Source organism: Sturnira hondurensis, unplaced genomic scaffold (genome assembly GCF_014824575.4).
Source record: "Sturnira hondurensis isolate 20B ecotype Veracruz unplaced genomic scaffold, ASM1482457v3 Scaffold0017436, whole genome shotgun sequence".
Classification (NCBI taxonomy): Eukaryota; Metazoa; Chordata; class Mammalia; order Chiroptera; family Phyllostomidae; genus Sturnira; species Sturnira hondurensis.
Genome location: NW_028090067.1, coordinates 1,646,605 through 1,671,458, shown reverse-complemented (window position 1 = coordinate 1,671,458; position 24,854 = coordinate 1,646,605). Strand labels below are relative to the sequence as shown.

The following is a 24,854-nucleotide window of genomic DNA, read 5'->3' as shown; positions in this document are numbered from 1 at the left end:
CAGTATAAAATGGAGCAAAAATGGCCTTTTCAACAAATGGTGTTGGGAGAGCCAACTTACACTATACACAAAAACAAATTCAAAGTGGATAAAAGACTTAATATAAGTCATGACACCATAAAAGTCCTTCAGGAGAACATAGGCAGGAAAATCTCAGATATTCCACACAGCAGTATTTTCACTGACATGTTCCCTAGAGCAAGGGACATAAAGGAAACAATAAACAAATGGGATCTCATCAAAATAAAAAAGCTTCTGCATGGCTAAAGGAAACAGCATGAAAATTAAGAGAACCAAACATAGAATTTTCTCAGAAAACTAAAAATGGAACTGCCTTTTGACCTGGCAATTTCACTGCTGGTATTATACCCTAGAAATCCGAATCACCACTTCCAAAGAACCTATGCACCCCAGTGTTTATAGCAGCTCAATGTACAACAGCCAAGTGGTGGAAACAGCCTAAGTTCCCAACTGTAATGAGTGGGTAAAAAAAACTGTGGTAAATTTTCACAGTGTTGTACTACATAGCAGACTAGTACAGTGAAGTTGTAATTGTTCATTCACACACCTTCCATTCCACTCTCCTTGCCTGCCACATTACCTCAATTTTGCTCAAACCATTCTTACTATATTAACAATGGTTGGAGTTTTTCTGGACAAGCCTCATATAATTATATTTACATATAAAGCTCTGTAGCTATAGTAATTTCACACAAAACAGACTTCAGAGAAAAAATTATCAGGAATAAAGGCACACATTACATAATGATAAAGAGGTAAATATTCCAAGAAGCCATAACAATCTTTAATGTGAATGCACCTTACAACAGAGTATCAAAATACACGAAGCAAGACATTGCTCCTTGGTGGAGGCTTTCCAACTCCTTGATGGAAATGCGAGGAGAAATCCCTTATTACAGTTGGATCTATCAACACCACTTTCACAGTGTTGACAGATCTTGAGCTGAAATATGTAAGAATTCAATCAAACTGAACAGAACCATTAATCAAGTGAATCTAATTGATATTTAGAGTTCATCCAAAACAACAGAATACACATTCTTCCCAAATGTAACATTTACCACAACGGGCCATATTCTTGGCAAAAAAAAACAAAAAACAAAAAAATCCTTAAATTTTAAAAGAGTAGAAGTCATATGATGTCTGTGTTCAGCCCACAGTGATATTAAACTAGAAATCAATAACAGAAAGATAGCTGTAAAACCCCCAAACACTTTAATATCAAATAACACATGAGTCAAAGAAGAAATCTTAAGTTAAATTTTAAAATATTGGATAAAAAAGTAAAAGTACCTCAAATATCCAATAAACCTTTAAAACTCAACAATAAGAAAACCAACAACCAGCTCTGGTTGGTGTGACTCAATGGACTGAGCAACGGCCTGCAAATCAAAGGGTCTCGGCTTTGATCCCCAGTCAGGGCACGTTATGTGCCTGGTTGTGAGTTCCCAGTTGGCAGCCAGGGCAACTGGTAGGCACACGAGAGGTGACCACACATTAATGTTTCTCTCCCCTTCTTTCTTCCTCCCTTCCCCTCTCTCTAAACTAACTAAATAAAATCTTAAAAAAAAAAAAAAGAAAACCAACAACTGAATTAAAAAGTGAGCGAAAGATCTGAATGGACGCCTTACCAAGAAAGATACATAGTGGCAAAAAAAGATATCAATAGACATTCAATATTTTTGTCATTATGAAATTGCAAATTAAAACAACAAGATACCACTTTTAAATCCCTATTAGAATGGCTTTTTAAAAAGCCCCCAAAACAAAAAACCCTGACTCTGTGAAAATCTGGTGGAGATGTGGAGAAATAATGTCTCACTCATAACTGGTGGGAATGAAAACTAATATAGCCACACTGAACGACAGTTTGACAGTTTCTTACAAAGCTAAACATGGACTTACTAACTATACAATCCAGCAATCACGTTCCAAGGTATTTACCAAGTGAGCTAAAAACATGTACACAAAAAATTTGCACATAAATTCTTATATAAACTTTATTCATAATTTCCAAAAACTAGAAACAACCAAGATGTCCTATAATAGGTGAATCAATAAACTATAGTATATTCATACACTAAGATACCTTCTGCAATGAAAAGAAATGAGCTATCAAGCCACAAAATGATATGGAAGGTGTTCCTGTCTTCCTCAGGCTAGTTCCCACCAGGATCACAGCATGACTATCAGCAGTAAGGAGAACTACATAGTTCTTTATTCATATTCTTTGGGAGAGGAAGATTTAGTTCCATAATTCCTGAGAAAATACAGAGGCAGTGCATGGGGATAACTGGCAATTTGTGCCTATGGCTAAACCAACCACTAGGTGACTATTTTGATCACCTTGGATTAATCGGTATCCACCCATGGAGCTGAATGTGAAGTAGGTTAGCATCCCAAGGCACCTGAGATGCTTGAGGAGAGTGACTTTCTAAACAACACTGAAGTTCTGCTTGTAAGGAAAAAAGGATAAATAGCCCAACAAATATGTGCCAAACTCCTAATCATAAAATCCCACTTGCAACAATTTTAACTAATGCAGAGCATTTCATTTTGTGGACAGAATATGATGAATCAAATCCTTATACTACACATTTGGTTTAACAGTTGAATTTTCCCATTATTTCTTCCATCCTAGAGTCATAAAAGTTACCTTTGACAAATCACGAACCATTGATGATGTTCATGTTAGCAAAGACAGAATTATTATTCATGTTTTGGTATTAAGATCATCTAATAAAAATTAACTCATACAGGCCTAGTAGAATTGTCAGGTGCCAGAAGAATCCAACCTTGAGAGATATCATCGAGGTTAATCATTTCCAATCCCAATGGGGAAAAGTATTTTTTCCCAGTACTGGACAGTCCACTGAGTTTCTGCCTCCTTGTTCATTTACCAAGTGGTAGTTTGATGAAAAGAGCTTAAAGCACTGATTTATTTATTTACTTATTTACTTACTTACTTACTTACTTGTTTATGCATTTTCCTAGAATAGTGATATCAAAACAATTTTTGATTGCACATCCTTAATAGTAGAAAAATTATTATATGCACATTTACTCTTGAAGATATATTTAAGAACCACAAACCTATGATGTAATATGATATAACAAACCCACTATACAATAACAGGAATTAAATGATATGAACACTGGATATTTTAATATTGCATTTTATTTATTGATAGTACAATTAATATACTCTCATTAAATTGTTACTAATCTTTTTAGAGGCAGCAGTGTGATTGAGTATGTTTCATTATTTTGCAGAACCTTAGTTCAAAACTGTAACATAATTTAAAGTTGTCTCAGTTATATATTGCTGAATAACAAATTACCCCACAACTTAGTGGCTATAAATAATTGTGCTATGTTTCACAATTCTATCCATTTTCTGGGACTCAGCTAGATGCTTCTTCATCTAAATGTCACTCCTTAACACAAATTTTACAGAAAAGCTATTATACACAATGCTGACTTAATAGTTTCTAGGAAAATTTAAAGAACTAGGCTCTGAACCACACTCATGCAATGTAAAGTGGAGGAAGGAGAAAAGTTCTGGCACTAGACAACATTATCAGTCTCCGTTTCACTTCTGTTCAAGCACACCTTCTATTGCGATAACCGAAGGTGTTAGGTTAAGTGGTTCTTTCTGCCCTCCGTACATTCTGTCCCCATGTTATTGAAATAATTATGAGGAAACCCATTGTAAATAAAGTTTCCCCCACATTTTCCCAGAATTGTGATGCGGAAGTGAAGTGGTAAATTCTACATATAATGTGTAAAATCAGACTGGTATAAAGATAACTCAACTTTAGATATAGTCAAGAAATTATGGTAAATATAATTACTTAAATCAAGAAAAGCAAGGTATAATTTTAGGCCATAGTGGGATAGTCAAGGTGAAAATCAGCTTTATCATGATCTATTGCAACTACTATACTAAAGCAATGGATACAGACTTTATTATAAATATCATATATTTTATATTGTTGTAGAAAGAAAATTATGTATATGAACTGCAGTAAAAGGGGGGATGTAAATATGCCAGGGGCCATTTTCAGTAGCAATCCATACATAGAAATTATAATGCTTAAAGAAAAAACGTATCAGAATATCTGATGAAATTAAATCTGTGTCAACAACTATCTGTTAACCTAAAAATAAAAGACCAAAGTAAGAATCAACAAGCATTTTTTTTTAAGATCCAAAAGCTATTCTGGAAGTGCTGATTCAGGCAGAAACGTAGTGTTCCAAGTGGGAGTTGATGGTAAAGGGTAATTGAGAAAGGTAAGGGGAACAATCATATAAGGAGATAGAAGGGGTTTCTAGAGGGGCGGGTAGACTACATAACAACACTAACTCTAAAGGAGTCTCATTTTCAGTCAGGAAGCTGTGATAGCTTTTGTTGTTGTTGTTACCTTTGCCAAGGGTTTGGGATATAATGCTGCTTTAGGTCCACNACAAGCATTTTTTTTTAAGATCCAAAAGCTATTCTGGAAGTGCTGATTCAGGCAGAAACGTAGTGTTCCAAGTGGGAGTTGACGGTAAAGGGTAATTGAGAAAGGTAAGGGGAACAATCATATAAGGAGATAGAAGGGGTTTCTAGAGGGGCGGATAGACTACATAACAACACTAACTCTAAAGGAGTCTCATTTTCAGTCAGGAAGCTGTGATAGCTTTTGTTGTTGTTGTTACCTTTGCCAAGGGTTTGGGATATAATGCTGCTTTAGGTCCACTCCAAAGGTTATTTTGCCAAGTTTCAACATTCCAAAGCTTTGGAATGGCACTCTGACTCCATTTTAAAGTGGCTCCATTTATATTCTTTTTACATCAGTAATAACTTTTAATTCTCTAATTCTAAATATCTGAAGCTCAATCGCCAATAGTCCTATGCCTGTGCTCTGATACGGAATGACAGTCCAAGACCAAACAAAAAATGTTAACTGGGCTGAAGCTGGGACTTATTGTCCATTGATGTACATATATTTCAACTGATAAATAATATGCTTTGAGTGAAAATAATGAATCTCTCTGAGGGGAGTGGAAGGTAATGGTTGGTATTATTTTGCTTTTGACCAACCTATAAAGAAATAAATCCAGATTGATGGAAGAACCACATCATATTACTACATTAGCATCTAACCCCTTAGCAATTAGACAAAAATCAGGACAGGAGGCTCATGATCTCTTTATTTATCTGCAGATAGGCTCTCCAGTACACTGTCTGCCCATGGAAAATGCTCAATAGGTGTTCATTGTATGAAGGAATAAATGAAAGAATATGTACACTGATTTCACATAAGTTGAATAGGTGACAACCTACTGGAATCACTTAGAATCACATGATTTCTTTAAACTGATTTATTTTTAGACAGAGGGGGAAGGGAAGGAGAGAGGAAGATAAATATCAATGTATGGTTGCCTTTCGTGTGTCCCCTGCTGGGAACTGGCCTGCAACCCAGGCATGTGCCCTGACTGGGAATTGAACCGCGATCCTCTGGTTCACAGGCCCATGCTCAATCCACTGAGCTACACCAGCCAGGGCAGAATCACATGAATTTTAAAAAGCAAATGAACTACCCCCTCAATGGTGGATGTCAATTCAACCACATGTTCATGGAGAGTGTCCCATTCATAAGTGTATCTGCACCATCTTGCAAACTGACGAGTGACGGCCAGCACAAGGGACATCATTCCAGCCCCATGATTTTTGATGAGGAGCATTCAGTATAACACAACGCTCATTGGGATTATTGGGTTCACCTGGATGCCAGAATCTGAAAGAGGAAAAAAATATGGGGATGTGTCTTTGAATAATGAGAAGGTTAGAATCAGTGAGAAGAAGGTGCAGGGGTTGAACTGTGTGGAATGCAAGGCAGACATGCCCAATCATCTCTCCCCCACCTTATCATGCAGTTTTTTTCTCCATCTGTGTCTCTGGCATTCCCCTTGAAGACTGTGCCGATATCACTCGGTCATCTTACTGAATTAAACACTTTCCAGCAGATATTCCCCAGTCTCCCCTCTATTTGTCCATGTCCCATCCCAGGGGATTGTCAGCCCTTGGGCTCCCTTAATGAATGAAAAGGTTTACCCTGGTCCCAAGTTTCATTGCAGCTTTTTTGTAACGTACTGCTTTTGGAGTCTAAAGATGTATTCAATAACTAAAAATCTATGGATCTGCTGCTATGCCTGTTATCTTGGTCAAGTAATTTAATTTCCCTCATTTACATATCTAAGAATAAAGAATAGAGTAAAATACCCGTATATTTCACATACAATATAAGAATAAAAAGTGGTAACGTACTAAACGGTACTACAGTACTTTAGAGCTTTAAAAGACCTACATAAATATGGGATATTATAAAACTATCAGAATTTAGTTCATCTGCTTTAGGAGATAACAAATATTAACAATTGGTTATGATCTTAATTGACATGACTGTGTGATTGTTTAGAGATATAAACGTGTGTTTAAAAGCGCAGACTTTGGTGTAAAATAGACCTGGCTTTAAAAACCATTGTCACCACTGCTGGCTAACATACGCTGAGTTATCTAAACTCTCTAAACTCAGATCCATCAGCTCTACAGTGAGAAAAATAATAATGTGTACTTCATAGAGTTCTTGTGATTATTAAATGAGATACTAAATGAAATTATTTAACCTAGTGCCCAAGAGTTAACAGAAGGGTGAGATATTTTATTTTAATGTCGGATAGTTCGGACACCCTAACATGCCTGAAGATCCAGGGCACAGGGTTCCTTCATCTAGTGCTATACTCACGTGGCACTTTCATTGTACGGTGTCCCATCAACCCATTGCCAGGCTCTTTTCCCCTCTGGGTCTGACAGCCCCACATAATAAGCAGCTTTTTCGTCCAGGTTCTGAATGATAAAATCCTGAGAAAAAAAAGAGTTATGGCTTAAGAGTATTCAGGTTGAATTGAGGTTCTTATGGCCTTGGGGAGAACAGAAGAAAAGGAGAGATGATCCAGCAAAAGCCACGTGGGGGCCCAGGAGTGTAGGTCTTCTCTGGCTGCGCAGTACAAGATCATTGATATCACTTGTGAGCCTGATGTCCGTCTTAGTCTACTCAGCCTGCTGTAACAAAATCCCACAGACAGAGTCGCTTAAAACCATAGCAGTGCATTTCTCACAGTTTGGGAGGCTGGAATTTCAGATCGAGGTACTCACATGGTTGGGTAAATCCCTCTTCTTAATTCATAGCTGGCACCTTCTGGCTGGTGAGGTAGCTGTTCGGAATCTCTTTCATAAGAATATTAATCGGACTTATGAGGGCTCCACATTAATGACCTAAGCACCTCCCAAAGATCCCAATTTCTGATACCATCACCTTTGAGAGGTAGAATTTCAACACACAAATTTGGAGAGGACACACGTACTCGGAACATAGCAATGTTCAATTTCTATCACAATCAAAACGAATTTTCATCTCAGACTCACTCCACTCTTTTCTTCATTAAGAGAAGGAATCCTTTCAAGTTAGGCATGAGTAAACTTTTGCAGATTAGACCATTTTCCTTTTACAACCTCACATTTTTTCATTTTATTTCCTTATTTGACTTAATGCCACTTCTCTGTTAGTTAATGATTTATAAAATATTTACATGTTTAAATAATAAACTGATATTTCAGGCTGAAATATTTTCATTCTTCCAATCACACCCCACATATCATATTTTAAATGTCTCCGTTTATTTTGGGAGAGTTTAGTTTTATGGAAGCAGAAAAAAAGGTGTGGAATGGCTTAAGAAACCTTTCCTATTTTATTGAACGCCTTTGCCACAGACCAATATCCCAAAGCAATGAGAACCTCCTCCTTTGCCAAGAGGGGTGTACAAAATCCAGGCTGGGTTTTTGACATGTTATTATCAGAACGTACCTGCTCTTCCTTGGTGTTGATCACCAGCAGGTGAGCCTTCATTCCTGTGCAGTTCTTTTCACTCTCCGTCCAATTTTTCTCTTCAGTAGAAATAAAGTAGCAATTAGACCTAAATGACTTCCATTTCTTTGGACAGCAGCTCCAGTATTTCTCTGTAGTGACAGAAGGCCATGTAGGTGCAATATAAGAAAAGTAATTTTCAGTGTGTATTAAAGTGAAGTAGCGAAGAAGAAATGGTGGAGGTGGCAGCCCAAACCAGAGGGAAGGAGGAAGGCAGGAAGCCCAAGAGCCTGAGCCATAGTCACAGCACCAGAGACCCCTGTGCACTGCAGCCCTAACCCTTGCTCCGACCCTCACAGTCGGGGGTAGGGGGTTGGGGGTGGGGGTGGGCAGGGGTTGCATAGCAGAGATCAGCGACCTGGACCAGCAGATTGAGCAGCTGTGACACTGAAAACTCTTCAAGGAAAGCAAAGTCAAGGTCCTGCGTGCTAAGGCCAGAGACATCTTGGTAGAGGAAAGCAACGTGCTGAGGGTGGACGTGCCAGTCACAGTATGCAGCAATGTTAATGGACAATTCTAAGACCTCAAACAGCTGTTCAGAGTAGGTGGTGATGTCCCTGAGACCAAGTACCTCTTCATCAGGGACTTTGTGGATCATGGTTTCTACAGCGTTGAAACATTCATCCTGCTGCTGGCACATAAGGTTCACTATCCAACAGAATCACCCTGATCTGGAGCAACCATGACAGCTGTTAGACTGCCCAGGTATAAGGCTTCTCTGATGAGTGCCTGCGTAAATATGGCCTGGTGACTGTGTGGCACTGCTGCGCTGAGCCCTTTGACCACCTCAGCCTGTCAGCCATCATCGACGACAAGATCTTCTGCATGCACGGGGGCCTCTCCCGTCCATCCGGACACTTGCAGATCTAGACGATTGACTAAAAGCAAGAAGTGCCTCAGGGGATGGGCCCCTTGTGACCTGCTCTGGTCTGCCTTCAAAGACACAGCAGGCTGGGAGTATAAGCCCACATGGGGCTAGCTACCTATTTGTCAATGACATGGTGGCCCAGTTCAGTGCAGCCAACAACATTGACATGATCGGCATTTAACAATCGACATGAACTGCAGTGCCCACTAGATAGTGACTGAGGGTTGCTAGCGGCACTCCAATAAAACTATGCTCACTGTGTGGTCGGAACCCACTACTGCTACTGCTAAGGGGAAATGGCAACCATCTTGAAGCTGGTTGACCATATCCAGAAAGATTTTACCATCTTTGAGGCCACTTCCCAAGACAGACAGGGCATCCCCTCTACAAAGCCCATGGCTGACAACTTCCTGTGACCCCTTCCACCTCTGCCCCACCTTCAGCCCTTCTGGCCCTCAGACCACTGTGTAGCTACCCTCTTCACCAGATGGAGGCTGGACATGGGGCATATATTTCCTGCTTTTTTCTCTCTACAAAAAGGACACTTTTGGAGAGAGATCTTTCCCAGCTGAGGCTTAGAGCCTCAGTTCCATGCTCCTCCCCCTTCCCACATGAAAACATGAAGTCGTCAATAATTTTTGTTTTTCTTTATTTCTTTCCTTTTTCTTTTGCCTGTTTTTAGGTAAAAGTTTTGAAGGAAAGCATAATACTAATAGAAAAAATTAATTAATTAAATTTAATTAAGGAACGAGGCAAACTGCATGGAAACCAAAGTCAGTTGTGTGGTTCTGGAATGGGGCATCACACCTGTCCCCTTCCCGGAAGCCTAAACAGCACCTCTTATCACAGGAGATCCACTAGACCCATCCCCCAGATCCTACCAGAGGCTCTTTCAGTGACTGAGTCTGGCAGACAGCTGGCAGTGGAAGCAGGTGGAGAGACATATCCTGGGATGCATTGGGATATTTGCTGGCTGCCTCTGGGCCCGGTCCTGGTAAGAGCAGGCCTTGAAGCAAGACTTCATTTTTTTAAATATCTTTTTTAAAAGATTTTATTTACTTATCTTTAGAGAGGAAGGGAAGGAGAGAAGGAGAGAAATATCAATGTATGGTTGCCTCTTGTGAGTCCCCTGCTGGGAACTGGCCTGCAACGCAGGCATGTGCCCTGACTGGGAATCGAACCACGATCGTGTGAAGACTTCATTTTTCCTGTGTGCAGACTGGTCTGACGAAGGCATACACAAACTGTGGATTATAGCTTCAGGCAGGTGGCCAGGGGCCAGGCAGCATTTGACATTGGCCTGTGTCAGAGTCCCTCCCAAAGAGCCCGGAACCAATATGCCAAGTGGCCAGCATCAGATCAAGACCCAACAAACTTCACAAACAGCATATCTGAAGACAGCTCACAGCAGGTTCTAAATGCTGCTGAGAATACTGTTGTTTTCTTTTTAATTTTTCGCTTGTTTCATTTCTATTTCTTTATTTTCTGTTTTTTGTTTTTCCTTCCTTTTATTCCCTTTTTTCTTCTCTTATTCTTTTTTTCTTGTTCTTCTCTATTTCCTTTTCTTTCCTTAGTTTTCCCTTTTTTCTTATTCTTTACCCCCTTTTCTTTTTATTTAATTGTATATTTTATGTTGTTTATATTTGTTATTTATTTCGTGTTTATTTTTGGTCAGCACCTGCACAGCAGCTCACACACCATGGTTAAAGTTGAGCTTCATAGTCAGAAAGCCTGAGGGCCCATCCCATGTGCAAATGGCCCAACAGCAATCAAGACTGAATTGTAACAGGGAGACCCCCAAAACCCAAACAAGGGGTATTCCAAGAGCACCCAGTGAGGGAGATCAAAGAGATCACACCACTGGGTCCCACAGGACGCCTACTACATAAGGCTACCACATGAAGACTGGGAGTCATAGCAGATCTATCTAATACATAAATAGAAAAACTATCCAAAATGGGGAGACAAAGAAATAGGCCCAAGGTGAAAGAACTGGAAGACTCTCCAGAAGAAGAGCTAAATGAGATAGAGGCAAGCAATCTGTCAGATATAGAGTTCAGAGTAATGGTGGTAAGGATTCTCAAGGAACTTAGAACTATAATAGCATGAAAAAGGACATAGAAACCATGCAAAAGAACCAGTTGGAAATGAAGAATACCATAGCTGGCATCAGGAATATCCTGGAAGTAATAAAAAGCAGGCTAGACGAAGCAGAGGATTACATTAACAGTTTGGAAGACAAGATAGAAAAAAGACACACAATCAAAGCTGCACAAAGAAAAAAATTTTAAAAAACAATGACGGTTGAAGAGAACTTTGGAGCAACAAGAAACATAACAACATCCACATTAGAAGGGTACAAGCAGAAAAAGAGAGAGCAAGGGGTCCAAAACCTATTTGAAGAAAGAACGACCAAAAATTTCCCTAATCTAGTGAAGAAAAAAGATGCACAAGTCCAGGAAGCACAGAGTCCCAAACATGATGAACCCAAAGAGGTCCACACCAAGACACATCATAATTAAAATGGCAAAGGTTAAAGGTAAAAAGGAGTCTTAAAAAGCAGCAAGAAAAAAAGCAGGTAATTACTTGAAAGGGAGCTCCCTAAGATTGTCAGCTGATCTCTCAACAGAAATATTTCAGGCCAGAAGGGATTGACATAAAATGTTCAAAGTGATGAAAAGCAAGGACCTACAACCAAGACTACTTTACCAAGAATGTGACTTTTGGGCTGAATGTTACGAATTAAATTGTGTTCCCCTAAAATTTGTATGTTAAAGCCCTAACCTCCAATGTAGCCAGGTCTTTAAGAAGATAATTAGGATTAAGTGAAGTCAAGAGATGGAATCCTAATCCAGCAGGACTAGTGTTTTTCTAAGAGACACCAGAGATATATCTGTCTCTGTTTTCTCTGTCTCGGTCTGTCTCTCTACACTTCTGTGGGAACAAAGAAAAGGCTCTGAGGGGCTGTGGTGAGAGGATAGCCAGCTTTAAGCCAGAAAGAGAGGCCTCAGCAGAAACCAATCCTGCTAGAAACTTGATCTTAGACTCCAAGCCTGCAGACCTGTGAGAAGATAAGTGTCTGTTGTTTAAACCACCTAGGTTTTGTTGTTGTTGTTGTTCTGGGTGGTGTGGTTCAGTGGATTGAGCACTAGCCTGTGAAACAAAAGGTCACTGGTTCGATTCCTGGTCAAGGCACATGCCTGGGTTGCAGGCCAGGTCCCCAGTGTGGGGCATGCGAAAGGCAACCACACATTGATATTTCTCTTCCTCTCTTTCTCCTTCCCTTCCCCTCTCTCTACAAATAAATAAATAAATAAATAAATAAATAAATAAACAAACAAACCCTTAAACCACCCAGTTTTTGATTTGGGTTTCCCTTACTATCCAAAAGTAAAGCATTTCTATGAAACCTATTGTAAACTGAAATGGAATGAAGTGAAGAAACAATTACCATTCATTTATATGAGGTCCGTCCAGAAGGTATTTAGCCATGTATTGTGAAAAATAAAGACATTTATTGAAGAAGATACAAGATACAAGAAACATTGTACATAGGACAATGATGCCTAAATCCTCTTCAATGTAGGCACCTTGTGACCTCAAACAGTTCTCCCAATCACCATGAGCTGCCCTGTTGCGTTTTCCTGAATCTCATTGACAGTCTAACGTCTCTTCCCTTTCAAAGGTGATTTTATATCATGGACCCCTACTTAGATGCCGTGGGGGTCCACAGCATTACAGCTGAAACAAAATAAATTCGCACAGACTACTGAATCCTGTGGAGAAAAACGGTAAGCCTCTTCTCTCTCAAGGGGAGCAAAAGCTTCAGCCCTTGCTTCTCTGAGCTTTTATTGTCTTTCTGGGCACATTACAAGAAGGTCCTCATGAGTTATGTACAGGTTTGCTTTAGGTGGTTACCACTTACAGAAAACAAAGGAGGGGATGCCGGTAATCACATCACAGAAGAGGGATATTTGCAAATGAAAAGGGAAAAGTGGTTGAACCAGTTATACTTGTCTTTGGAAGGTTTAGCATGGGTTTTAGAAAGTTACTTTGCAGTAAATGTTTGCTGCAAATCAGGGTGAGGGAGTTTTTAGCAAAAGCAAGACTCCAAGTGGCCTAGGCATATTGCAAGCCTGATTCCCCGTGGGAGAACCTATCTGTGGGTGTGGGTCCTCTGCATTGGACCTTGCTTTCCACTGGGAGCTGAGCCCACACCACACAGAATGGTCTCCTACAATTTTAGTTTTGGGAAAAGCCAAAAGTAACAGGGACCCAAATCTCGGTTGTAGTGGGGCTGAGTCACCTGGGTGATTTGATGTTTTGCCAAAAAACCTCTGCATGAGATGTGACGCATGAACGGGTGTGTTGTCATGATGAAGCTGCCAATCACCAGGCGCCCATAGCTGTGACCTTCTGCAAATAGTTTCTACAGAGGAATGTTTAAGCTCAATGCAAAATTTGATGCAGATCCATTGTTTACTTGCTCAGTCATTTTTAATGCAACGGTCACACAGCACACATGCTTGCTAAATGGCATCTAACGCCCCCACATACTAGTAAAGTGAAGTTGTCATTGTTCATGTATGCACATTCCAGTCCACTCTCCTTTGCTGCCAGGTTACATTGATGTGGCGCAAACCGTTTTCATTATATTAACAATGGCCAGACTTTTTATAGACCAACCTTGTACAGAAAATTTTTCAAGTATTCCCAGACCCCCAAAATAACCTCTCTTGAACTATTCTAATACCTTAGGACACATCTTGCTCATGGGTGCATAAAATAAACCAAGATAAAGCACCAAAGCTCATAGACTCAGTCCAAAGGTATGATGGCTTGATGCTGAGATGTTCAGTGTGATTCCCAGAGAAGAAGCTGGTGGTGCTACTCCTGCTGCTCAGGGTGTGTGCTGCCTCTGTAACAGCTCGCTGCAAAACAAATCCTAAGTGCTATTCTTCTCTTTTGCCTTTTTTAATATAAGTGAGGACGGGGCTAAGGGGGGTGGGTTTGAGGGTGGGAGGAGGGGATAGTTGGGGTGGGGAGTATAGTGGGGTGAAAATGAAGACAAATGTACTTGAATAACAATAAAAAAGTGAAAATCCTCTTCCAATTTCCTTTGGTCAGCAAAAACAGGTGATAATGAAGGTCGTGTAAAAGTAGAGTAACAGAAACTTTTGAAAGCAGGGGATACCTGTATTTTGCTATGACAGTCCAATCAGACTACTACAGAACTCCCCGCTAAAGCACAGGACGTATACTTTCCCAGTACTTAATTGTGGGCCACATGTAGCAACATCCCTTTAAAGAGCACAGAATGAAAAGGGGAAAAAAATAACTTTACAGTGGAGAAATTTGACAACTACTACCTCAGTCAGGTGATCAGTGTCAACGTCAACTGTCAAAAAATCACGTTCACAACATAATACCCTTGATATGATGTTATGGAAGTGGTGTTTCATGTCTGTGATCTTCCTCTCAAAAACCAACAAGCCCCAGTCTAATTATAGGAAAAATGCTAAACAATTTCCAATAGAGGGACATCCTACAATGTACTTGGCCAATATTCCTCAAAACTGTCTAAGTCATCAAAAACAAGAAACATCTGAGAAACAATCACAGCCCCAGGAGCCTAAAGAAACGTAAAAACTAAATGTAATGAAGCATCCTTGATGGAATCCTAGAAGAGCAACAACAACCAAAAACCATTAAGGTTGAAAGAAGGTGAAGGGATTAGTCAGAGAACATCTGTGCATGACCCAGGGACATGGACAACAGTGAGGGGACTGACTGTGGGAGTGGGGGACGGGATGGGTGGAGATGGCAAAGGAGGAAAAATGGTACAACTGTAATACAACTGTAATACAGTTGTATTCTATTACAACTGTAATAGAATAGAGTCAATAATATTGTAATAACTGTGTGTGAGGTCAGGTGGATACTGAAAACATCAGGTAGATACCACTCTGTAAAGTACTGATACATGATTGTCTAATCACTGTGCTGAACATCTGAAACTAATACAGAGTAAGATTGCATGTGACTGTACTTAAAAAATAAAACATTTAAAGACTATGTTTTTGCACAGATATATAAGAGATATTCATATAAGATATTTAGGTCCTATATATTTTTTAAATTAAAGCTTGAAACGATTATGAGACTCTACGTGTTAGTAAAATCTACTTGTGCCTCTTTTCAGAAATATTGACTGGGGATCCTTACATAGTATAGTCAACAACTAACTTAGAGAAACATTAATTTTTACCTTCCATGGTTAAATTTTCTCTCATACATTCCAATTCTGTGTGGATAAATTCTTTTGCAGTCTCCTTTTCTTTAAGAAGCTGAGCATATTTTTGAAAGAAAACTGAAAAAGAGAATAAGAACATTCACTTTCCTGGTGGTATGATGACTTTGCTTTTCATTATTACTTTCTTGCATTCTTTATACAAGGAAAACTTACAAATGCCCAGTTACTTGAGTAGGAAGGTCTTGAGTGTGGGAAAGATTTCCTTTCAACCCATATTCAATGTAATCCCAATCCCTACTGCTTCTGAAATCAGAGATTTATCCAGGTGTAGCTACAAGATCAGTACTTGAAAGAGACACAGCAGTTCCATTATTATGGGCCAAAGGCACTCGGCATCCATATTCTCCTCCAATATAAATGTATGGTGCACACAAAGGCTAGACTTGGAGGAGGAGGAATAGAGAAAAAAACGGCTTCTGCTTTCACACTCTAGGAAAGTAGCCCCTGTAATGGTCATCAGTAATATTCCAGGGCTCCTTCTTAGTTTTCTTCCTCTTTTATCTCCTGCAATAGTTAACCTCGGCTCTCCCCCACCTTACCCCTTGGTTTTACCCAGGACCACTGAGCCCAGTCCAGATTGCCAGGTCACAAAATCATGGGTTAAATAGCTGTTGTTTTCATCCACCAAGTTTTACATTGGCATAATTATTAAGCAGCAGAAGGTAACTGATACAATAACCTTCAGTGTAAAAATTCACCCTCTTGAGAATTGTACACAATACTTTTCATGACCTGAGCCTGCTTCTTTCTCCCACCCGTAACTTCATTTCTCACAGCTCACTTAGCACCATACGTTCCAGTCTTTTATTCTTAGGTTTCCCCACCTTTTCCCGTATTCTCTAATATCTCTATGTCACCTCCTTAAGGAGGCCTATCTCAGCCTCCTGCGCTTCTTGCCTGTGCAGTACTACTGTACAACCTTGTAACCACGGGTTCACGTGACTAGTTACTACCATTCTCTGAATGGTCTCTTCTTGAGACCAATGACAATGGCTTGGATTCTGTCTGACGCAGGGGCTGACACAGAGTCAATGGCCATTATTGCTCACTGAATGACCAAATGAATAAACAAAATATCTACAAACTAGATGTTAGTTTTTATGTCTTTTAACAATTTGATAAATTATTTTTTATTAATCCTCACCCAAGGATATATTTATTAATTTTTTGAGAGAGAGAAAAATATGGAGGTGAGAAAGGAACATTAATCGGTTGGCTCCTGTACATACCCTGACCAGGGGTCGAAACCACAACCTAGGTACGTGCCCTGAGCAAGAACTGAATGTGAAATCTTTTGGTGAACAGGATGACACTCCAATGGCTGGGCCACCTGGTCAGGGCTTTGATAATTCTTAAAACCAAAGATATGAAGATATTACCTATTAGCCAAATTTTTTTTAGATCTCATGTCTTGGGCAGGACAGAAATAATTAAGGTAAAATTTCCATGGGAAACAATTTCTGTTATATTTCTTCCCATTCCCTTTTCACCTGTTGTTCCAAAATATGTATCTGTGCCCTCAAAATGTCCTGGTCTTATAAACACCAAGAAAATAGAAATTTATCCTCACACAACTAATGTAAAAATAACGCTTTATAGGTTTCACTTCACAACACAAACACATGGGCACACATATAATCTTCAATGTCTATAGAGTAGATTTCACTGTTTTTGTAGAAAATTAACTAATTTCAAATTTAAAAAAAAAAGTTTCCTGTGGATTCCCACTAATGATATCTCACCCCCCACCCCCGAGAAGACTTTTATCCTAAATTTTTGGATAAACTCATTGTTAAATATCAGAATCCAATGAACACCATCTCTTTTTGTAAGGTGGACATTTCTCATGGTTTCACTCGGATACTTACTGATGAAAGCAATAAAAAAAGAGATTGCCAGTAACAGCAGAAGTACCAGCAATGAGGAGAAGAGTACCTTGGGAAAATCAGGGTTACTTTTGTGAGGGCTGGTCTTCTCTTTGGGAGCTAAAAGAGAAATTAAATGTTATTTTTCCTTTTTTTATTATATTTGATTATGGTATTACAGTTGTTCCAATTATTCCCTCTTTTCCTCCCTCCACCTAGCACCTACCACTCCCTCAAACAATCGTCACACCATCGTTCATGTCCATGGGTCATGCATGTAAGTTCTTTGGCCACTCCATTTCCTACACTGTACTTTGCATCCCTAGGCCTATTCTGTAACTACCCATTTGTACTTCTTAATCCCTTCACCTATCCACGCCATTCCACCCCACTCCCTGCATCTGGCAACCATCAAAATGCTCTCTGTCCATGATTCTTTCTTGTTTGCTTGTTGCTTTTTAGATTCAACTGTTGATAGATATGTATTTATTGCCATTTTATTGTTATAATTTTGATCTTCTTTTTCTTAAATAAGTTCCTTTAAAATTTCATATAATTGTTTGGTAATGATAAACTCCGTTAGTTTTTTCTTGCCTGGGAAGCTCTTTATCTGCCCTATGATTCTAAATGATAGTTTTGCTGGGTAGAGCAGTCTTGGCTGAAGGTCTCTGCTTTTCATGACTTTGAATAATCCTTGCCAATCCCTTCTGGCTAACAATTCTTTTAAAGATTTTATTTATTTATCTTTAGAGAGGAAGGGAAGGAGAGGAGAGAAATATCAATGTATGGTTGCCTCTCATGAGTGCCCCGCCGGAAACTGGACTGGCCTGCAACCCAGGCATGTGCCCTGACTGGGAATCGAACTGGAATCGTGTGGTTCGCAGGCCCGCGCTCAATCCACTGAGCTACACCAGCCAGGGCACAATTTTTTTTTTAGAAATCAGCTGACAGTCTTATGGGAAGTCTCTTGTAGATAACGAACTACTTTTCTCTCGCTGCTTTTAAGATTCTCTCTTTATCTTTAACCTTTGGCATTTTAATTATGATGTGCCTTGGTGTAGGACTCTGCATCCATCTTGTTTGGGTCTCTCTGTGCTTCCTAGGCTTGCATGTCTATTTCTTTCACCAAATAGGGAAGTTTTCTTTCATTATTTTTTCAAAGAAATTTCCAATTTCTTGCTCTTTCTCTGCTCCTTCTGGCACCCCTGTGATGAAAATGTTGGACCTCTTGAAGTTGTCCCAGAGGCTGCTTACATGATCCATGTTTTTTTTTTCTTCCTGTTGTTCTGATTGTTTTTTGTTTCTTTGTGTTCCAAATCCTTGATTCGATTCCCAACTTCATCCTCTCTACTGTTGTTTCCCTGTAAATTGTTCTTTATTTTAATTAGTATATACTTCATTTCTGACTGCCTCTTTTTTATGCTGTCCTCACTGAGTTCCTTGAGCATTCTTATAACCAGTGCTTTGAACTCTGAATCTGATAGATTTCTTATCTCCATTTTGTTTTATTCTTTTTCTGGAGTTCTGATCTGTTCCTTCATTTGGGTCATGTTTCTTTTTCTCTCAATTTGGCAGCCTGTCTTGGTAGTGTGCCTTAATGTAGTAAGTCTTCTATAGGGTCCAGTGGCACAGCCTCCCCTATTACCCAAGCTGGGTACTCGAGGTGTGCCCTATGTGTGGCCTGACCTGAATATACCCTCATCTTGTAGTTGAGCCTTGATTGCTGTAGCCAGGTCAATGGGAGGGATTTACACAGTTGCTACAAGGATAGGCTGTGACCACTGACCTTAAATCTCCACCCTCTGTGGAGGATCAGCTGTGTAGGGGGGGTGGCAGTGCTTTGACATGGTCAGTAGCTGACCACTGGGTATACAGACTGGACTTTCCCAGTTGGTGCAGACCAAGGTCAGCCCCGACCTGTGTCTTTCCCTGGGCCAACCTGCATGAGCTATAAAGCAAGCTGAGATGGCTGCTACTTGTGCTGGGCTTATAGATGCACAGGCAACACTAAGTGGTGACTCTAGGCTGGCTGCTGCTAGTGCAGGACCTGAGGCCACTTAACTGTTGTTGTTTGACAGGATTTTGAAACTTGTGAAGCATAAGCCAAGAAGTCATTCATGTGGAAAAGTCATGGTTAACAGTTTGGGTGGGTCCATAAGTTGGGTGGGATGGAGTCTCAGGGGGTCTCCAGGGTGAGGAAAACAGTGTTAGACAGGTTAATGTAGTCTCAGGTATGGCACCCTCCTGCCAGCTCTGTTGCTTCTTGGGGAGAGGGCTCAGAAAAGTGACAATGGCCTCTGCCCACCTTTCTGTCTGGAACAATATGTCCTCCAGCTCCTGCCTTGGTGCCAGACAGTTCAGTTCCTCCCTTTATGCCACTTGTGCTTTTCAAGCTGCTACCCCAATTCTGGAATTTAGAGGAAGTGCATCTGTGTAAGCCCATGTGTGGGTTCTCTAAGTGGAACTGCTTGGGACTCTAGACGTTTCTTCCACCAACTCAAATTCCCCTGGTTTTTGCAGCCAGAAGGTAGGGGAACTTATCTTACTGGCACTGGATACCTGAGCTGGGGGCCTGGTGTGGAGCTGGGACTCCTTGCTCCCGAGATATCCCTCATGATTTTTTACCCAGCACAAGTGGATGTGGGATCAGCGTATTCTGCATCTCCACCCCCTTTGCTGGTCTGGATGGGTGTGGTTTCTTTAATTCCATAGTTTCCAGGCTGCCATTGATGGTTTTGAGTGACGGTTGTCCTATATTTCAGTTGCAATTTTGATATGGTTGTGTGAGGAGGTGAGCCATGTTTACCTATGCCACCACCTTGAATTAGTTTTATCAGTAGTAAATTCTGGCCTTTACTTACTCTTTCTTCTTTTCTTTCTCTTCTCTCTTTTCTTGGATGGCATACTATTACTAAAAGTTTGACATTGGAAGCAATGTAAAAATAAGAAGAAAATAATGTTCATTGTAAAAACTTTGAAAAAATACAAAAGCACAAATCCCTACTATTGAGGACAACTATTGTTAATATTTTGAGTATTATCTTTCCAGCAATTTTTAGAGTGTTTTTATTCACATGACTGACATACCATATATACTACTTTCTGAACTCTTATTTCCTTATATGCTGTATCAAGAACATTTTTCGTACCCTATTTTCTTCTACAACACTATTATTGTGGCATACTCTTTCATCATATATCTAATTAATCTTCCAGACTTTCTATTTTTATTGAATTTATTGGGGCAACATTGGTTAATAAATTTATATGGGCTTCAAGTGTACATTTCTATAATACATCATCTGTATATTGTATTGTGTGTTCACCACTGTCCCCATTTATCCCTCCTTTAACCCCTTCTACTTGCCTCCAACCCAACCCTTTCCCTCCAGGAAACACCATATTGTCATCTGCATCTATGAGCTTTTTTCATTTTTGCTTAATCCCTATACCTATTTCATTCATCCCCCCAATTCCCCATCACCTCTGACAGCTGTCATTTCATTCTCTGTATCAATGAATCTGTTTCCAATTTTAACTACTTTCAATAATGCCATAGCAGATAAATCTTTATAATCAACCCTCAACACATCCATGGGATAAGGTCATATCTTTTAGTCACTATTTCATGGTTAAAAATTATTTTCTCGCCCTGGCTGGTGTAGCTCAGTAGATTGAGTGCGGGCCTACGAACCAGAGGATCGCGGTTCGATTCCCAGTCAGGGCACATGCCTGGGTTGCAGGCCGGTTCCTTGCAAGCTAACTACCAGCAGGGGACGCACAAAAGGCAACCATACATTAATGTTTCTCTCCCTCTCTCCTTCCCCTCTAAAGATAAATAAATAAATAAAATGTTTAAAAAAAATTATTTTCTCAAAGTAATGACCCCAAAAAAATTCTCAGTAATGTATATTATGATCTCATTTTTAGATAAAAAATACATATACATAAATGTATATTTTTAATAGAAGTATATACATTTAAATATAAGTTGTAGTTATCTCTGGATGGTAAGAACAAATTTTAAATTTTATGTACCTCTAGTTTTAAATTTCTTACAATGAATATTTTAACATATAACAAGGATTTGATATATATTTTTAAAGGGAAAAAATGTTTCTGAGCACTCTCCATATCTCCACAGAGGTGTTTTGAAAAACATAAGCAATCATCACCACCCTCTCATGGCTTCTTATACTCTACATGTTTTTTTCTTCTCTTTTGCTCTGTATCTGAGATATTATAGATGCTACTCAAATTACCTTTTATCTACTCCCAGACTCAGTTGAATTCATCTCAGAGATGCAGTATGCAATGGATTTTCTGATTACAGAGCAATATCCCTGGAGATATAATGGGCTTTCTTTGTAAGATTTTCTAGTGTTTTTTGCTGCAATAATCTTTTGTTCCACTTTAGTCTGGTACAAACAAAGATGCCTAAAACACTCTCCACTCAAACTCTTCTCCTCTAATGAGTCGAGAAACAAAGCCCAGTAGTTCACCAATCTGCAGGGGTAATTTAGTGGCTTTATTAATCCTGACTGCACTCTCACTGAGCCTCAGAAGACACAGGAGGACAACTTCCTCCCATTATTAGCACTCTCCTTAGCTCGGGACCATAGTGGATTTCTCACACCTTAGTTTTGTTATAGGACAATCCCTAATACTTACCCTCTGGCAACTTAATCTCCTGGAACCCTATAGAGTTCCAAATTGTGGCCAGTAAGAAAACCAGCATCTAATACCATCTATGCTTTGTTTATTGTATTTTCTCTTCATCCTTCCTCTCATCAATTCTGACCACAATGAAAAGTTTCTTACCTGTAGGAGGCTCTGATTTGGTGCCTAAGGACTTGGATTCATTGTCGAACCTCACTTCAGCATAAGTGATCTCTGAAGCCATGTTAGATGAGACCTTCTGCTCTTCTCAAAAAAGCCCTTTCCATCTCCTCTTTAAGACACTTTTAAATGAAACCAAGCACTACAGCAACTTTTCATACTTCCTATTAGGCAACTGGATGAGGGCAGAGGCCCAAGTTATGCAAATAGCCCTGAAAAGCATCTGGGGAGAACTAAAAACCTCAAGACAGAGGCCCATTCTCCAGAGTCAGGACAGTTAAAACAACAGCCCTTAAACTTGTGCTAGCAAAGATAATAAAAGTAGGAACTCAAAGGGTAGGGGAAAGAAATAGGAAGGCATAGAAAAGAGGAACAGGAAAATTTTTCCTGAGAACTGGGTTATCCGAACTCACCATCAAGAGTAAAATGTGTGTTTGCATCTACATGCAAACATAATTGTTTGTACACCAACCAATCTTGGCTTATACTCACTTAAGCTACATTCGCCTCTCCATTTGTGGCTGAAAAACTCAAGTCAGCTTCCCACTTTTAAGAGTTAGCATCCTCTAATATATGAGGGAAGTGAAACTTTAGATCAAGTGCCTTTTATTTTTTAATCATTCTTATTGTTATTCTATTACAGTTGTCCCATACACACAGATCATATGCCTTCCAAACCTTCTCAGTGCTCTCTGCTTTTCCCTGTTGTTCTTAACCAGCTTCATTATGAATCTCTGATCATTTTGCTACCTTCACCTCCAGCAATTTCTGAAAGCTGCTCTAGTGGATGTCGGAGGAGTAGGCCACCCTTCCCTACTGCACCCTCTCCATCTCCTTAATTGCCACAACAGCGCAATAAAAGGCTATACAGTTATATATAACTATTTTTAACAGCTAAGATAATTTAATGAAATCACAATTTAAAAGAAGATAAACTGACCACTAAAAATATTTTTTCCAAAGGCCAAGAAACAAACATTCTGAAAATTGAATCCTCTGTGTGAAATCTTGCCACATACTGGCTCCCTGCTCACAGTTCATTCAGCTCCCCCCAAGTAATCCTCTTTCTTTTCATCTCTCCCACTTAACTCACCCCTCTTCAATAACACACACACACACACACACACTTACCTCTATATTTCTTTCTCTATCTAAACATTGAAAATATGACTTCATGCTAATACCTCTAATTCTAATCCAGCACTAAGAGTTCCAGTTTGCTCTTTTTCCACATTTCTAACTCCCTTCTGTGACAGTAAGAAATCTGCTTCTATTCACCTGGCCAGTGTGGTTCAGTTGGTGGGAGTGTCATCCTGTAGACCAAAGGGTTGTAGGTTTGATTCCTGGTTGGGTCACATACTCAGGTTCGGGTTTGAACTGAGTGCATATGAGAAGGCAACCAGTCTATGCTTCTCACATCAATGCTTCTCTCTCTCTCTAAAAGCAATGAAAAATGTTCTCAGGTGAGGATTTAAAAAATCTGCTTCCATTATCTTGAATTTACTTCCTTATTTGATCAATCTCCTGGATATAACCCATCTTCTACTCTTGCTTCCACTTCTTCCCTGATTAAGAAGTCTTTCTCTCCTGATTGGGCTCTGATCCCTAGTCCAGGCCCCTACTTTTGGAACTGGAGAGCATTATGCTAAGTGCAATAGCCAGGAGATGAAAGACAAATACCATGTGATCTCACCTATAAGCAGGGCCTAATCAACAAAACAAACAAGGGAGCAAAAATATAACCAGAGAAATTAAAATAAAGAACAAACTGACAGTAACCATAGGGGATGGGGCAGAGAGGTAATGGGGGAAAATAGGGGAAGGCTCATCCAGGAACTTGAATAAAGGACACATGGGCAAAATCAAAGAGGTTAGGATCGAGGGTAGGAGGCAGAAACAGAGAGGGTTAAATGGAAACAACTGTACTTGAACAACAATAAACAAAAAACCCACAAAGAGATGCCACTTCACACCAGTCAGAATAGCCATCATAAATGAATCAACAAACAGCAAGTGTTGGAGAGGGTGTGGAGAAAAGGGAACCCTAGTGCACTGTTGGTGGGAATGGAGACTGGTGCAGCCGCTGTGGAAAACAGTATGGAATTTCCTCAGAAAAGTAAACATGGATCTCCCTTTTGACCCGGCAATTCCACTGCTAGGATTATATTCTAAGAGCAATGAAACACCAATCCAAAAGAACCTATGCACCCCGATGTTCATAGCAGCGTTATTTACAATACCCACCCAAGTGCTGGAAACAGTCTAAGTGCCCATCAGTAAATGAGTGAATCAAAAAACCATGGTACATTTACATAAGGGAATACTATATAGCAGAAATAAAGAAGGAAGTCCTACCCTTTGCAACAGCATGGATGGAACTACAGTATTATGCTAAGCGAAATGAGTCAGGTGGTGAAAGAAAAATACCATATGATCTCACCTATAAGTGTAACTTTATCAACAAAACAACAAGCAAGCAAAATAGTACCAGAGACATCGAAATAAAGAACAAACTGACAATGACCAGAGGGGAGAGAGAAGGGGAATAAGGGGGGAAAGAAGAGGAAGGGTCAGTTAAGGCACGTGTATTTAAAGGACACAATGGACAAGGACAACCAGGTGAGGGGGGATTGAATGTGGGAGAGGAGGGCTGGGCAGGGCGGGGGAGAGCAGTGGGGCAAAAATGGGGATAACTGTAACTATACAACACTAAAAACTTAAAAATAAAACAAGATTTTTTAATTTATTTTTAGAGAGAAGGAAAGGGAGGGAGGGAAATACTGATGTGTGAAAGATACATCGATCAGTTGCCTCTCTCACATCCCCAACTGGGAATGTGTTCCACAACACAGGCACATGCCCTGACCACAAATTGACCTCATGACTTTTTGGTTCACGGGGCAGCACTCAATCCACCTTTTTACTTTATTTTTTTTTTACTTTAAACAATGTTTTATTTTTTAATTATAGTTGACACA

At 39.8% G+C, this 24,854-nt stretch overlaps 1 protein-coding gene and 1 pseudogene across 2 annotated transcripts; one reads left to right on the top strand and one right to left on the bottom strand.

The window, feature by feature from the left end:
* Window positions 1-5,583: 5,583 nt before the first annotated feature.
* Window positions 5,584-23,214, bottom strand: LOC119002379 (C-type lectin domain family 4 member A-like). 2 transcript variants are annotated; one of them, XM_037068290.1, is made up of 7 exons: window positions 21,859-21,946; window positions 19,899-19,942; window positions 17,041-17,157; window positions 15,128-15,229; window positions 7,932-8,083; window positions 6,813-6,928; window positions 5,584-5,804 (listed from the first exon to the last, which is right to left on the bottom strand). In XM_037068290.1, exons 2-7 carry the CDS (start codon window positions 19,939-19,941, stop codon window positions 5,660-5,662), a joined length of 675 nt encoding a protein of 224 aa, XP_036924185.1. In that variant the 5' UTR covers window position 19,942; window positions 21,859-21,946; the 3' UTR covers window positions 5,584-5,659. The 2 variants fall into 2 exon arrangements, with proteins under 2 accessions (XP_036924185.1, XP_036924183.1); XM_037068288.1 differs by lacking the exon at window positions 19,899-19,942 and having other exon boundaries at window positions 21,859-23,214.
* Window positions 8,165-9,275, top strand: LOC119002407 (serine/threonine-protein phosphatase 4 catalytic subunit-like; annotated as a pseudogene).
* Window positions 23,215-24,854: the final 1,640 nt, after the last annotated feature.